Source organism: Dysidea avara, chromosome 15 (genome assembly GCF_963678975.1).
Source record: "Dysidea avara chromosome 15, odDysAvar1.4, whole genome shotgun sequence".
NCBI lineage: Eukaryota > Metazoa > Porifera > Demospongiae > Dictyoceratida > Dysideidae > Dysidea > Dysidea avara.
In genome coordinates this window covers 1,092,602-1,108,733 of record NC_089286.1, presented here as the reverse complement: position 1 = coordinate 1,108,733, position 16,132 = coordinate 1,092,602, and the positions used below count along the sequence as shown (strand labels likewise).

Here is a 16,132-nt window from a genome sequence, read left to right as displayed (position 1 = left end):
ATAAAAGCAAATTAAGGCTTTGAATTAACCAAATAGATAATTAGCTTGGTTACACCTTTACAACTAATGGACTTGGCATGACCACAGAAATCCTGAAAGCGTTAAATACCTATAGGAATCCACTACACTACATACTCAAAGACATGCAGTACTTCCTAAAAGTCTGTGAAAGCTCATCTTTATGTAGCTATTTGGTACTCATGCATGCATATTAACAATCAGTGGCAGATTTAAGGGGGTTTCAAAGGTTTCCACGGAAACCCCCTTTGAAAAATGATTGTGTAACAATTAAATGTTTTAATTATCGCGGTGTGCGTCTCGATCGAGATACTCTAATAGAACAGTCACAGTAGCTACTAAAGTAGTGTGTAGGAAGTTATTTAATATATTTTATGTACTATTACTAGGCTGTGACTTTTTTTTTTTTTTTTTTGGTCTCACCTTACCAAACCAGACGATGTAGTGCAAACTTTTGCGTATCTCATGTCAATATATATTTCCACCTTCTAAACTGGAAACCCCCTTTATAAATTCCTAGATCCGCCACTGACAATATGTACGATGCAGATGCCAAGGTTAAAATAGGCGCTGGGAAATGTTTAAGCACAGGAACACCTAGCTATATATAATATAATTCACATTTCCTTTCAAGCTTATTTTTATTTACCATGCACCTAAGAATGAATCATGCAAGCTAGAGAACATGATTGTCCATATAGAGGGCAGTCTGCAATACCAGCTGTGTGAGAGCTATCATGGAATTTTCATTTTGCTTTAGCCTTCTAGTTACTGAATGTAATTTCTATTATAGAGTGTGGTCTGCAAGGCTGTGCAAGTGAGAGCTATCATGGAATTTTCACCTTGTAGTTCATGACCTGTACACCTCTGAACTACTTTATCAAGTCAGCCATATGGCAGCATTCAGTAAATGACACAGACACAAAGACTTGACCTGACCAATTGCTTTGGCTTGGTTTATAGCTACCAATTACAATTTTAGGTTAATCACTTTACTGACTTTTTGGTGTGGCACCTTGGCACCAATTCATAATGGCATTTAAATAACATTATGTCATCACCAGCAGACTCACATATATCAAAAACTGTCTTACACAACAGAGTAACAATATTAATGGCCAGACACAAAGATGTTGATCTGACCAAAGGCTTGGTACTCAAACACTTTTAGATCTTCCCTTCAGTGTGGGAATCACTAACTATATTATGACAAGAATTGATACTGAAAGCAAAAGCAGTACCAACCCACTTACTATTACAAAACAAATCAAAGTCCATGTGGTTTACACAAGTCTGGAGCAGTATATAGTTTACCTTGCAAGACACTTATTACAGTAGTGACTGTACTTACATACAATGCAGTTATACAATAATTAAGATCAGTAAAAAAGTCAATACAGCACAAATACACTGTGTTTAGTTCTTTATGAAGAAAATTAAGACCTTTACTGGTGATAGAAGTTTTTGGTATTAAAGCCTCACACAATAGAACAGACTATAGTGAATTAATACAACAACCATTATAACTGTTACAAAAGAACAGACTATTAATAACTCATTCTCAAAGCAGTCACTATAATTATGCATACAAAAATGCAATTATAAAAAAAACCATCATCAGATGATTGATCTATATATAGCTGCTGGGTAAACCAGTGGCATTCATTATCACCCCTTACTGGCTTCAGTTCTGACAGGAGCTCATAAGTGCAGCAAGCCTTGCGACGCATTTATGAGCTCTTGGTTCTGAGCATACCCACTTATGTTTAAAAGTTTGTCGGCCATAGCGCACTTTCAAAAATGAAATTGGTTAATAGAAATCTGTGTACATAGAGTAAATTGTTAGCATATATATACACTAGTACTGTTATTGATCATGTACCTCATATGTGGTATGTAGATGTTACTGCATGGTAAAAAAAAAAAACAGCTAAGCTTTTGGGTGTACAAGTTTAGATTTGGCCTGTAATCATTATGTAATGCCAACATGGTTTTGGGTGGTTACACAAATCACCAACTTGACCAAGCCAAGATAAACACTTTGCTGCCTATCATTTTTATAGATAGGGTTACACAACTATTTTGGGCTTGGCACTTCAATTAGCCATATTCTTGAGTGAAGTCATCCATTACTTGTGATGATGGAACAGAAATTATTAGTGGCTATGAGTCTCTGTGAAACCAGCACATATAAAAAGAGTCATGCAACTAGATATGTATGATAGTTGTTCACAGGAAATGATTATGTGTCCTTTGTGTGCAGCTAGTGCTGCTTCTGTTTCAATGCTTTTGACTCACATACGACTGGTCCATGCTTGTGATCCATGTTTTCATATGCAGTGTGGTTTGCAAGGCTGTCAAAGGACTTTTCGTAACTTTTACACCTACCGAAATCATGTTTACTCAATGCATGGATTGGATAGTGACAACAGTACAAATAACACAATGGAGTTAGAAGCCACTGGTGAAAGTGTAGGTCTGTATGATATTTACACTGGTGATATTGAGCCAATGGTAATTGATGGTAGCAATCACACTGAAAGGGATCAGGTCTCTAATGAAGCAACATTACAAGAAGACAGCTTGTCTATCTCAAGCATAACAGGTATTACATGTACACAATGTATTATGATGTAACAACATACTCTGGGTACAATAGTATAGTGCAGTATATTATTCTGCAGATGGTGAATCCACAGATAATTCCAGAGTTGTCGCACTCTGGTTACTTAAATTAAAAGAAGTACATGGAATGCCTCAATCTGCAATGAGCACAATCACAGAAGAAGTGCAGACTCTATTTGATAGTGTTATAGAAAACATAGGGTGTCAGATAGGGACAATGATGGATAGTGCAGCAAATATGGCAGAAGCTAAACTACTGATACATCAACATCTCTATTCGGCTACCAGCAGGCTATTCAGAGGATTTCAAACACCAGCCCAACAACTCACATATTTTCGAGATAATTTTAATTTAGTTGTAAGTTCATTAAATTACAAAACAGAATGCTACGGCAGTGGTAGTGTATGTTTGCATTCATAACCACATTTAATACTGTATTACACACAACTGACACCAGAACATACAAATGAAAGTATTGTTGCTTAATCACTTACATACAGAGGCCAACAAAAATCAAGATGGGCACTAGAAGAATTCACCGTGGACACGGAAGGAAGCGTCGCTTGAAAGAAGTCACTGACACACTAGTTTATGTACCCTTGCTGAAGACGTTACAAATGTTACTTAAAGATGAGGGTATTTATACTGAAGTATGCAACACGTAAAATATTATAGTGGTTGTAATTACTGCATGTGCTACCCAGGTCCAAAAAGGTCACACATCAACTACACCAGAAAGGTTGACAGATTTTTGTGATGGAGCTCATTACTTTACACATCCACTATTCAATGAACACCCAACAGCACTACAAATTTTTTTATACTATGATGATGTTGAGGTGTGTAACCCGTTAGGTTCAAGTAAAGGAAAACATAAACTAGGTAATTATAAAATACACGTACTACCGATAATAGTATGTCTTAATGAACATGGCTCCTTTTAGCTGCCTTTTACTTTGGACTGGGAAATATTACTCCAAGCAAGCGTTCTAAGCTAAAAGGAATACAACTTCTTGCTTTGTGCAAATCCAGGACACTGAAAAAGTATGGCATGAGTAAAGTAATTAAGCCAATAGTAGGGACAGTTTAAAGTCATTTCAATTTTAATTATATTCCACTTATATAGGAAAATGGCTATGATCTTGTTACCTTCAATGGACCACAGAAAGTTTTTGGTTCACTTGCTGTTGTAATAGCTGACAATCCTGCCAGCGCTGCTTTAGGTGGATTTAAAGAAAGTGCTAGTGCCCAACTACCTTGCCGTCATTGCTTAGGAACAGCAGAAGAAATCAAAATACATGTTAGCATATAAGTATAGTGATTTATATTCAGTAGAAACATTTATGTTCTTTATACCTCTAGTTTGATGAAGACCACTTTGAATTACGAAGCAGTCATACACATGAGACACATTTACAAGCTATTGATGATGACCCATCTCAGTCACGTGAATGTGGAGTGAACAGCAGAAGCTTATTGATGGAAGTTTTACATTTTGATATTTGCAGTGGTGCACTAATTTGTGATATGATGCATGACTTATTAGAGGGAGTCTTGCAATACGAAACAAAACTAATGCTTATCAAATTAATTGAAAGGAACTACCTTACACTCGAAACTTTAAACAAGCACATTGAGTCTCTGGAATTACCCATTGGAACAGAATCTGATACGCCTGTACCAATTGAGAGAAAAACACTTTACTCAAATACAAGCCGATTGAACCAAAAAGGTAAATGAACACACACATAGCTGTATGCAAACTATACAAATGCATGTCGCATTATTTTGAAATTACATATTTAGAGGTGATATCAAAGGTTGGCGGCCAAGAAATGGCTGCAGTGATATCAATGGCATTTTATAATGTTATTTTATTTACCATGCCAGTTTACATGAACATCCCATGCACATAATTATACAAATTACGCATGAAATTTTGCAGCAGTCCAAATGTGGATCTTTGCTCGTTATTTACCAATACTCATTGGACACTATATCCGAAGTGATGACAACTATTGGCACAATTTTCTTACTCTGCTGGAAATAACTGACTACCTAATGGCACCAAGTATTACAATAGATGAAACTGCGTATCTAAAAATATTAATAGATCATCATATAAGGTTTACACAGTTGTATCCAGATAAAAGTGTAATTCCAAAAATGCACTACCTGATTCATACTCCTAGACTCATATCCAAGTAAGCAAATATTATACTTGATTTAGCCATATGTATGCATGTGTGCACCATAGGTTTGGACCACTCTCAAGGTTGTGGGCACTTAGATTTGAAGCAAAACATAAATATTTCAAAAAAATAGCTCAGCGCTTGGGAAATTACATTAATTTACCATGGACACTAGCAAATAGGCACCAAATGCTGCAGTGCTTTTACCACACAAGCCAGAAATCACTTTTCGAAGAAGAGACAGAAGTTGGGCCAGGTAAATACATAGCTATAACTGATCACGATTGCCAGAATTGTAAATTCATAATGTTATGATCTTATATAAACAAATACATACCCATCTATAATTTTGGTGAAACAGATGAATTCATAAATTATGTGTGTGGCACTTTATAGGGAGTCTTGTTGCAGAAAGAGACAGGCCCTTATCACTAAGGGGGAATTCTGACTGTTTCAGGTAACCACAAACTTCAATTACCATGCAAACTTTATTACTTGCACACATACTTTGCAGAGCAAAGTGGATAAAACTTGCTGGACAGAAATATCAAACAAGCCATTTAATAATGATGGAAGCAGCAGATGGTGAATATCCCAAGTTTGCCAAAATTGAAAATATTTACATATCAAACAGCAAGATTCTATTAGATTCCACTACCTATGAAACCATATCATATTGTAACCATTATCATTCTTATGAAGTTAAAGAGACATCCATATCACTACTTGTAGATATTGAAAAGCTACCTTATGTTTACACAGAAATTTTGCAGACTCAAAATAGCAAACATTTTGTGATAGTTAGATACCACATTGCAGAAAGTGTTTAGTCACAATTCATTTCTGTAAATTTGACTCCTGTGTTCATATTTTATTACAAAAATACTAAGTGCTTAACACGTGCAGCTTGGAATTATGTGCTTGTATGTGTAGTTGCATTTAGCAATGAATAACTAACCTTTCTACCTCAGTTTATCATCTGTATAATGATAAAGGTGTCATATTACACAAAGCAAATGAACTTGTTGTTGTAACCACAAGTATATGTAAGTGTTTCTAAATTCATGGGGAATGGTAGAGGGGTACAGTAATGCTGCGAGGAAGGACTTAAGTGTTTGAGAATGGAGGATATGGGTATAAATTATTATAATATCATCTCAGGAATCAGCTAAGATTCAGTTGCAGCCCTGCAAGTGTTTAATTTTCAGTTGGATAGCACAGCGGCCGCCAATTAAACACAATAGGATGGGTATATTTGCTCTATAGTATATTCATTTTGTTAAGTGTTATTTCACACCCAGTGCTGATTAAATACATGCTGTAATCTGCCCCAGTGGTGATGTATAAAAGAAGCAGAAATCACTGTTACCATGTCAGGATTTTTGCTGGAGTCATGGACATTGCAAAGTGCACTGTGGATGAGTTGGAGGCTTTTCTTACTTCTAACCTGGAAGGAAGAGTTGAGTCTCCTGATTCTGTGGCTTCACCCTTCAAACATCATAAAATCGACGGCTCAGCATTTTTGAAATTATTGCCAGAAGAGATTCAGGAGATAGTGCCGATTATCGGAGAGAGAAAAGTTGTTACTTCTATTATTCATTCCAACCAAGAGTCTTCAGCTATCACAGTAAGCATGACTATACATGTGTATGTATATAACTATATCAATTTTATAGACAACAAAAGGTGCTGTCAAAAGGACTAACTCTGACTGGCACTCAAAATTCAAAATTCCTCAATTTTCAAGGAAAACATGTGAATCTATAGAGAAGTCCCAGATTGTGAAAGGAGTGCGTACAGAAATCATTACCACTATTGCATGGGAAATATGGCAATTTACACAGTATCCAACCTCTGAGGACTATACAACTGTGTGCAAAATGCTGGTTCAAACACATCCTATACTGAAAGACACCATTGGAAATGGATATGTAAGTTAGCACAAATTTATAAATAATAGCACGTATTTATGTAACTATATAGGGTTCGTGGAAGCTTCAACTTCGACAGAAGCTCAAGAATATGAGAAGACCTTCAGAAGCATCCAAAGGAGGGGGAAAGCGAAGAAGTGAATCAGATACAAGCACACAGGAGACAGATGAAAGTATTTCAGAGTCATTGCCTTCTGCTAAACGGAAGCGAACTGCACCTAGACTGACACCGCCACCAGAAGATGAAGCAATAACTTTGCAAGATTTGGAAAATGCATTGCAAGAAGAGAATTGCGATACTGGCTTTGTAAAAAAGGCTATGAAGAGTACTTACCAAGCTAGAAGAGCATGGTTGCTTCAAGAGTGTCCACCAGTACAAGAAGTACTGCAGAAGTTTCCAGTTCTTGAAACAAAAAAATATGTAAATATAGCGGCCACAAAATTGGTAATATTTATTATTAAACATTTTTTTATACAGATCATAAGGGAGATCAGATATATATTAGAAGAATGCAGGGGCACAGATGAAATTGATGATGCAGGAAGCCAATTAGATATGCTGTCAAGCAAAGTATGGGTTCAAGCTAATTTAGAAGGCTGTACTTCTCAAACGATGAGTAGACTTCTTCAAAGTTTACCTGATGAAGATAAAATCATTTTTTTTTTCATTCATGTAATATTTTCTTTATAGAGAATGTGAATGTGCAGGATGAAAATACTATAATTTTACTTAGTCAGCTCCTCGGACCTAAAACAAAACAAAAGATCTTTCACAAGATTGCTGTAAGTCTGTCTGCACTAATGTTTGTATAGTGATTCATTGTATCTAATAGTTGGAAGATGAGATCAGTACAATAGATCAAAATGAGCCTTACATTGCTCGGACAAGTCCAGGGGACTATTTCATTACAATAGAAAGGAGAAATGCCATGATATGTGTTTCATTTAAGGATGCTTTAATCAAAATGATCTGTTCATATTATGTATTTGATATTTGTTATCCTAAATCTTTGTACCCTATTTTAATTTTTGTTCAGCGATATATCCTAGGTATCAAAGACAAACAGAAAGTGCCTGATGTTGTTACTCGAGTACTGACCAGTTTGGATCAGCATCAACCAAGTCCTGAACTGTAGTTTTATTTTGGATCAGCATCCTGAACTGTAGTTTTAGTTTGTTAGCTATATAGTACTGATGACAAGTGCATTCTTCAGTGTGTATACTTTGTTCCATTATCATTATTATTATCAAGTTTACCAATTGGGCACTGGACAAATTCTGCTATCAGTAAAATTAAACTATAGCTATAGTTGGATATTTTAAGATCGCCATGTAGTTCAGACTTTAATTTGAGCTACAAGATTCAGTTAAGCTTGTTTAAGTTACACAGGTCCTCGCACAGCTAGGTCAGTGACTGGAAAGCATCAGTGCAAAAATACCTCAGATGTTAAAGGCCAATGCTCTACTGTATTGCTGGTGTTTTACATATAGCGACACATACCCAGTGTGCATCAAACACAATGAACAAGTAGCTACTCACTTTTGGTAAAGGCATGCCTTTGGTAAATCACTGTGTGAGATGCAGAATAGTAGCTAGCTACTAGAGATTGAAATCACTGTAGCTCGCCGTATATTTGTTACCCCGTGAAAAGGTGAGAGGCTAATAAAATCTTGATTCTCTTTATCAGGCAATAATCAGCAGTTCGACCCTACCTCCCACAAGCGAACTTCACGTGATCAAGTGGTTTTATAGTCGATTTCCAGTTGGTTCTTCACATCACATAGTTTCACGTGCACAAAAAGTAACTACTGCAGGGCGGGTGGCGCGAGACAAGCTGTTTAAATGAAGGCAACTGATTTCATTGGCTACTTTCAAGCATATGATTTTAGTTCCGTGGTGTACTTCACGCGACAAGATTTCAAAATGGGCGGTAAATATGATGAAAGGTAACAACTTGATTACTGTATATAGTAACTGATATACTTCCAGCTTCTTCTAGCTATACTTCTAAGCTATACTTCGCTTCCAATGAGCCTGATGATAGACGAAGAATTGTTTGCGCGTAACTGAACACTCTTACTGAAGCCGAATCGAGTACTAGCATTTGGTGACGCAGTCGCGGCAATGCAGTCTTTGATGCATTAATCAGATTCAGTTTAATTAAGGTGAGAGGCTATATTTAGAGCAGCTACAAGTGTAAGCCTTCCGCTGCAAGCGGGTAAAGAAATAACAAATAAGGCACCGGTCCCCAAATGGTGATTGGAGTGTTCATTATACCCTAGAATCAAGTAGGTTGAAGTAGCTATAGCATTTCCACTAGGGCTGGGAGATAGTATGAACATATCGAAATATTGGGATAGTATTGCTATAGGATATCGCCTATCGTTTGAAAAATTACTATAGGACAGTAATTAACATGTACAAAGTGTATATTTAGCCGGTACCGGTTTGCAAACACTAACAGCTATTGTGCCGGCACTAGTAGGTTGCCCTGAGCATTCAACTTTAGGGGATGCGAAAAGTAGTTCCTTAGCGTTAGGGGTAGGCTAGGGTTCAGCTTTGGTTTCTTCTTCACTCTTGTTCACTTCAGTCGGATGTTTATAACGTAGAAACTAAATAACATGACTAGCTGCAGCACCGGTGGTATAATCGTTACAAACATTGCTTATGAGTACGGATGCCCGGGTTCGAACCCTCGCTTAGACAACTTTTTTTTTCGCTTTCTTAGGTTTTTGTACAAGTTTTTTTTTAATGCACGTAACATTCTAAGTATTATACCCTCCACTGCCGGCAAAATAGCCGGCAAAACAGTGTAACCGGTACCGGCTCTATATAACCTGCCTAACATGTAAAAATATAACATGTAAAAATATGCAGATATAAATGCGAAATGATTTTTTGGGGAACAAGGAGCATCCTAAAATGGCTGTTTAGTCTCTTAGTCAAAAACATATCCATAAGTATATCCCTCCTTGCATCTCTCTTTGGCATGTTATAGGTGAATTTTCACTATCGGCTATCGTGAACATCCGTTCAGACATTAAAAATTTCACTATCGCCCAGCCCTAATTTCCACCACACAGGCTGTTAATGTGGCTAGTTATCATGATTATAGATTAGCACCGTGGCTTCTACAAACATTCACCCCGCATTTCTCAGTGTGTTAGTATTATTAGCGCATTATGTGTAGAAGTTGTGTAATTAATTTTATATTCATTGCGGCATGCAATGTTTTACACAATAATTACCTGTTATTCAGGAATACCGGCGTGATTTCAAACTGTCAGTAGTAGACTAGTCTTCAATTCACTCAAGGGGTGAGTGTATGATTACTGAGTATGAGTAAATGAGTTTAGTTATACTTATTTGTAATGCTTGGAAGCTAATTAAGCCTATTAATTGGCCATGCTGTTGCTGCATTTAAAATGTAATATTCATAGCAAGATGCCATATTTAATTTTATTACATGAGCACGTTCTGTTCCAAAACTGCTAGTTAAACACAGGCTGAGGATTTTATTCAAATTTTGGGAGTAGGGTGCCAGACTACAAGAGTATTATTTACACTTCATGCATACTTAAGTGGCCAGTCTATATTAGAATATATTGACCGCAAGTGACTGTTCTATTAGAGTATCTCAATATTTAAGCCAATTTTATGCTTGCAATATTTGAGAGGTGTAGCTAGCCATCTAAAAGAATTGTACCTTCCCCTCCAAGTTAAATTTATAATACCTTAAATTCACCCTATCATCACACCCAATTCTTTTCACCACCTATTTTTCCCAAAATTATTCTGGCATAATAGACACATGTCTATGTAAGTCCATACTTTACAATTTAGATACCGCTTTTTACCGATACTTCCAATACCAGTACTTGTAGTGAAATCATCTGCCGATATCGATGCTGATACCGATACTAAGCATTGCAGCATTGTGGATTATTAATTGCTTGGTCTGGGGTGGTTTTCTTGTAAGCTTATTAATTAAGTAATCAATTGCGTGGGCGGCCAATATTTCTTCAGTGCTTGTTACAGCTTTGCAACCAAACTTTTTCATGAAAAAACAAGCCAGGTAGTTATAAAACAGCTAAGCTAGCTTCTCAAGCAACAGTTTTAGTGCATGGGATTCCACACTCAGACACTTATAAGTGAACTAAATCTATTTACCCTATTACTACTGCAAACACCGTAAACTTACACACTTTAGCTTCTTTTTGAGGAATAACTGCACTGTCATTAAATTTTAATCACAAAGGATTCATGTATACTCTAATTTATTAGAACACACACGAAGCAAGTGTAGCAATACTTGGAAAAGAGTAACAAAGGCTTTGTATTAGCTACTTTGTTAGCCCAACAAATTTATTGCTACTGGAAATTTAGTTAGTGATGGTTGAAGATATAATAAACATGGTAAGTGTCTACTGGTGGTATCTGCAACTTTGTATTACCGATACCGATCTGATACCACCTCTACTTTACATATATAGCTGGGCCATGGTGTGCGCTCTCAATGTATATGTTTATATTCACCGGAGTCTAAATAAACCTGCCTGTTTATATTATTAAGACAGTGTGTGCATGAAATTTAAGCTCTGCTTTTCCCAGAAGTAGATCCTTGCAGTGGCCAATCTAGATGGGTTTCTGTGGTTTCGGTCGAAAATTAAATTTAGCTCAGTAGCAGTCTATAGCTAATTCAGTAGCTATTTTATTGCTGTGTTGACAATTTATCATAGTAAACAACCCTATTGTCCTGCATTTTGGCTGTATGAATGCAATTGCACTTAACTAACATCCTTTATAGCTATTGAATCCTCCTTTTCACCTACCATTTCATTAAAAGCAATTGAGATTTAAGACACACAATAATGTGTTGTGTGGCCAAGGATTGCTGGTGTGGGTATGCAACAGAGAAGTGTGTATTATATACATGTACCAAGAGAATGAAACTTTCACACACACGTAAATCGGTCATGCTCGAATAGAAATAGACCATTTTGGTGTGGTAATCCCTCATGGTGGGACACCGTATATACCAAATTCGAGCTTAATCCATCCAGGCACCTCTTCTTTTCGTAATACTTAGAATAACGTTGTGGCTCACGCATGCTTTATTTGATTTTCAGATTTAGCAAGACCATATTAAAGCGTATTTGCCCTTCAATTTTCGTACAGATTGCATAAAGTACAGGCAAGTTACACACAGTTTTCAAATAATTATAAGTGCAATTGTTGCGCACACTCACTGCATAAACTGCTTACGCAAACTGGCTGAAGTTTCTTGCAGACTCTCAAGGTACAAACCTTCTTTTACAGAGTGGAAATCAAATTAAAGATCAAGGAGATATAATGCAAAAACCAAACGCACAAGAATCGAGATCTTCTAATAGAACAGTCGATAGTGCGATTCATTGTCACTCCTACCACCTAAGTTGCCCATGTTGGTAAATTATCAATTAAGGTACAAACATTATGGAATGGACATCACCTTAAACATCAATGAGCTATAACATGAAAACCAAACATGTACATGCAACAATTGCATTTCAAGGCAATCTAATAGAGCAGTCATACAAAGAACATTCAACAAGTTACAAAAAATACAAACACATATAATAAAAATGTAGCATCAAATCTAGTTCTTGTGTTTACCTGTAGAAAAATAAAAAAGATAAGCAAAACAAGCTCCAATATATAAATACAAAAGAAATGATATCTACAGCTGTGATAAAGAACGCGGCCTTCCAAAAATGGCTATAGCATGGAAAAGAAAGTTGGTGGCCAAGAAATGGCTGCAGTGATATTAATGCCAATTGTGTATTGATTGGCATTATTATTGCTGCAGCCATTTCTTGGCCGCCACCATTGATATCACATCTTTCTCATACAAGCCTATTTGGGAAGGCCATGCTTCTTTTTTCACAGCTTGGCTGGTTTGGATTAAATACTCTAATAGAGCAGTCAAGTAACTACTCTATTAGAGCAATCAACAACTTGTGACTACTTTATAAGAATATTTTGTATATAAGTGCATGTGTGATTGCAGGTTGTTGTTCAAAATAAATGCTAACATGCCTGTTTTCACGCATAGGATATACAGATGTGCTGATGAAGAAACCAATTAACTATTAACATTTACTTGAAAAAGTGGACAGAATTACTTAATCTTAATTGATATCTGTTCTTTTGTGCATAAGAAAAGCATTTAAAGTGTCTGCATGCATTCATGCATGCATGATTCCTGATCAGGGTGCTCCAGATCACCTTTACAACACCTTTAAAGTGCAATGTAACACCTAATAGAGTGCTGCAGATACACCTTTACAACACCCTTAGGGGATTTCAAGTGCTATGTAACACCTAATTGAGTGCTGCAGATACACCTTTACAACACCCTTAGGTGATTTCAAGTGCTATGTTACACCTGATAGAGTGCTGCTGATACACCTTTACAACACCCTTAGGGGATTTCAAGTGCTATGTAACACCTAATTGAGTGCTGCAGATACACCTTTACAACACCCTTAGAGGATTTCAAGTGCTATGTTACACCTGATAGAGTGCTGCAGATACACCTTTACAACACCCTTAGGGGATTTCAAGTGCTATGTAACACCTAATAGAGTGCTGCTGATACACCTTTACAACACCCTTAGGGGATTTCAAGTGCTATGTAACACCTAATTGAGCGCTGCAGATACACCTTTACAACACCCTTAGGGGATTTCAAGTGCTATGTTACACCTGATGGAGTGCTGCAGATACACCTTTACAGTGCTGCAGATACGCTTTTACGGGAGGGTTGGTGTTGTGGTAACACTAATGATGGTGTTGTACAACACCTGATAGAGTGTTGCAGAAGCACCTTTGTAACACCCATGGGGGGTTGTATTTAAACATGCAACTGGACACCCCTTTTTGGTGTTGCCATGACACCCAAAATTTTACAGTGTATTGCATAATATTGATGATGAAGTGTACCTCAAGAATTATGTTTTGTAATGGTCGGCCTTTTGGTATTGAAGGTGGTATGATATGCAGTTTACATCCACACCTATTTATATTACACCCTTTATACATGATTTCATTTGAAAAAACTTCACACAGCCTGATTACAATGTAACAATAAGCTCCTTATAGGATCCGGAGTCATACATATTGTGCTCCATTCTCAGCTGAACTATGCATGAGTCAAGCCTAGTTAAACTTCAGTTTGTTCCTGCTGGGGAATCCTAACGTGATCATGTACTTCAAGTGAATCACTCAAGACTTTATGGTAATTGGCATCGTTGTAAAACATTTTACCATGCATCTTAGCAGGTTTACATTTACCATTAACTAAATTTAACCACAATCAGTTAGTCCCCTTTCATTGAATAGCCTGTACGTATTTATTGCAAATAATAACTAGCTAATAAACATTTACATAGAGATGTCAACTTTAGAATACCCTAAAGGTGAATTTACATGTTATATCATTTACGTACAGGAGAAACATCAAGGGGCCAAGGACTGTCCCTTGAGGGACCCTAGATACTGAGTCAAATTTCTGATCAATTCAGCGAAAATCCCCCACTAATCCCTTAGTAAGCCCGGGAGGGGGGGTAGTGGGGCTTAACATTGATAGGTGCATTACTAATGTACTAAATGAATGTGCTTCCTTTGAATCTGTTATTAAAGACAACATCCAGGAACACTTGCAGGCTAATAATGTAATACCACCCTAACAAAACAGCTTCACTTCTGGAAAATCCTGCTCAACTCAACTACTACTGGCTATGAACGATTGGACGAAAGCATTAGACATTTTTGTAAAGACTTATCAGTCTTTACAGCCTCCTTACCTGTACACCTAATACTAATACTAATCAAATTAGGCCTAAAGCATGCAGACAAACTCTGAGTAGCAACACAGATCTGTTGTTCTTTGTTGTAGACTATAGCCTAGCTGATAGACAATGGGCTGGGACTGAGGGGGACCGTTCATTTCTGTGTGCGTCCTGTGACTACACACCTATTGTAAGTACACAAACACAAGAAAAAGTAATTACCTTTTTCATAGCAAATGGATATGTAGGCGTTTCAGCTGTGAAGCTCCCACACGTAGGTCAACGCTCGCCACCAATAATATATTGCACTATATTTATAAATACTTTTCTAATTACAATTACGATGCTTCCTTCCTGTTACTAACCTCGTTGGCGCTCTAGCTATAACCGTAGAACTACTTACCATAAAACAAAAGGCGACGTCTGGCTAGCGTCACTTGGTTTGCTTAACAGCTGGTGCAAATCAATGTGAAAAACAGCTAGATCAATGCCCACCAGCCAGTATTGGTTGGCTAGCTACTTAGCGTCAGCCAAGCATGTAAGACCAAAAAAGCAGTTAGCTAGCTAAATATAATACAGCAGTAATTAATAACAAACCTTTGCTCGCGAGCGCCATTGCACGCCTTAAGGATGCCATCTCCTTTCGAGTAACTTCGAGTAACTTCGAGTAGACTGTGAATTGTCAAGTAGCTAGGCTCTACAGGGGGGTGCCAAATATTGTGAATTGTCAGCTGTCTGCGACGAATGGTTGAAAAGACGGTACCAGCCAGTTGTTGATGTCTCGAACAACTGTTCCACGGGATTGAAAGTTTTATTTTTATAACACCAGGTGAATCCCGTAAAGTACGCATGAAATCATCACCACAGAATGTTTATCAGTGTATACCTCTTAATGGCAATGGATTTCTATCGCTTCCGTTGAAGGGTTAGCAGTATTCCATATCGTGTGTTGGTATACATACCTGCGCATGGCGAATTCTCGAGGTAGCTTGGGAGTGCTTGCACGTTACGGTAGCGTGATCACGCGCGTACTCCAATGCACGATGTAATGGACTCCAGAGCAAGTGCGACGTTGGCTTAGAGCGGTACCGTATATGCAAAGCTATACTGAGGAAGATATATATGCAACCATGAAAGAAACTAGACTAAGCAATTGTGACTGTAATTGAGCCATGAAACATTAAAGTCAATAACATCGGGACATGATTATGGGTTACATATGGTCAGTGTATCATAAAAAAACAACAGGTACAGTATCAGCAGTTGTCAAACAGCATTAGAAATACTGCATGGTTGCCTATGCATGAGTCTATGGCAAAGTATTCAAGCAATGCATCCGATTTCCCTCTCGAAGTCATTGGTAATTTATGTCAGGGGTGTAATGTTAGCATCTTTTACAGGCTATATCACTGAGTATATCTGGGGTCTGAAATTAGTATCAATTACATGACTAGAGTAAGTATTGTAAAATCGGTTAGGAGGTGCCCGCTAAGTTAGCTAGCTTATAGTGAATACACAACAGCTAAGTAGCT

General features: G+C 37.2%; 3 protein-coding genes across 4 annotated transcripts in view; 2 read left to right on the top strand and 1 right to left on the bottom strand.

The window, feature by feature from the left end:
• The window catches only part of LOC136245645 (uncharacterized), an 85,705-nt gene extending 70,247 nt beyond the window's left edge, over nucleotides 1-15,458 (bottom strand). Inside the window, exon 1 of one of the 2 annotated variants that reach the window (XM_066037142.1) lies at nucleotides 15,198-15,458. In XM_066037142.1, coding sequence (XP_065893214.1) covers nucleotides 15,198-15,237 — 40 coding nt within the window. In that variant the 5' untranslated portion in view covers nucleotides 15,238-15,458. The remainder of the gene's footprint in view (nucleotides 1-15,197) is intronic. The other variant, XM_066037143.1, reaches the window with a different exon arrangement.
• Nucleotides 2,464-5,666, top strand: LOC136245861 (uncharacterized). The gene is made up of 11 exons (XM_066037323.1): nucleotides 2,464-2,623; nucleotides 2,703-3,001; nucleotides 3,145-3,294; nucleotides 3,349-3,526; nucleotides 3,589-3,704; nucleotides 3,771-3,944; nucleotides 4,007-4,102; nucleotides 4,781-4,848; nucleotides 4,902-5,092; nucleotides 5,233-5,293; nucleotides 5,351-5,666. Exons 1-11 carry the CDS (start codon nucleotides 2,464-2,466, stop codon nucleotides 5,664-5,666), a joined length of 1,809 nt encoding a protein of 602 aa, XP_065893395.1.
• Nucleotides 6,230-7,416, top strand: LOC136245860 (sterile alpha motif domain-containing protein 3-like; the record flags this gene model as incomplete). The annotated part of the gene is made up of 4 exons (XM_066037322.1): nucleotides 6,230-6,463; nucleotides 6,513-6,767; nucleotides 6,820-7,188; nucleotides 7,246-7,416. Coding segments are annotated over exons 1-4 (1,029 nt in total), but the record flags the coding sequence as incomplete, so codon positions are not given.
• Nucleotides 15,459-16,132: the final 674 nt, after the last annotated feature.

Coding starts and splice junctions, on each gene's coding strand:
- LOC136245861 (XM_066037323.1), top strand. CDS start 2,464: ATGGAGTTAGAAGCCACTGGTGAAAGTGTAGGTCTGTATGATATTTAC. Junction 4,103..4,780: donor CTCAGTCACGTGAATGTGGA/GTGAACAGCAGA, acceptor AGGTTTACACAG/TTGTATCCAGATAAAAGTGT. Junction 5,093..5,232: donor AGAGACAGAAGTTGGGCCAG/GTAAATACATAG, acceptor GGCACTTTATAG/GGAGTCTTGTTGCAGAAAGA.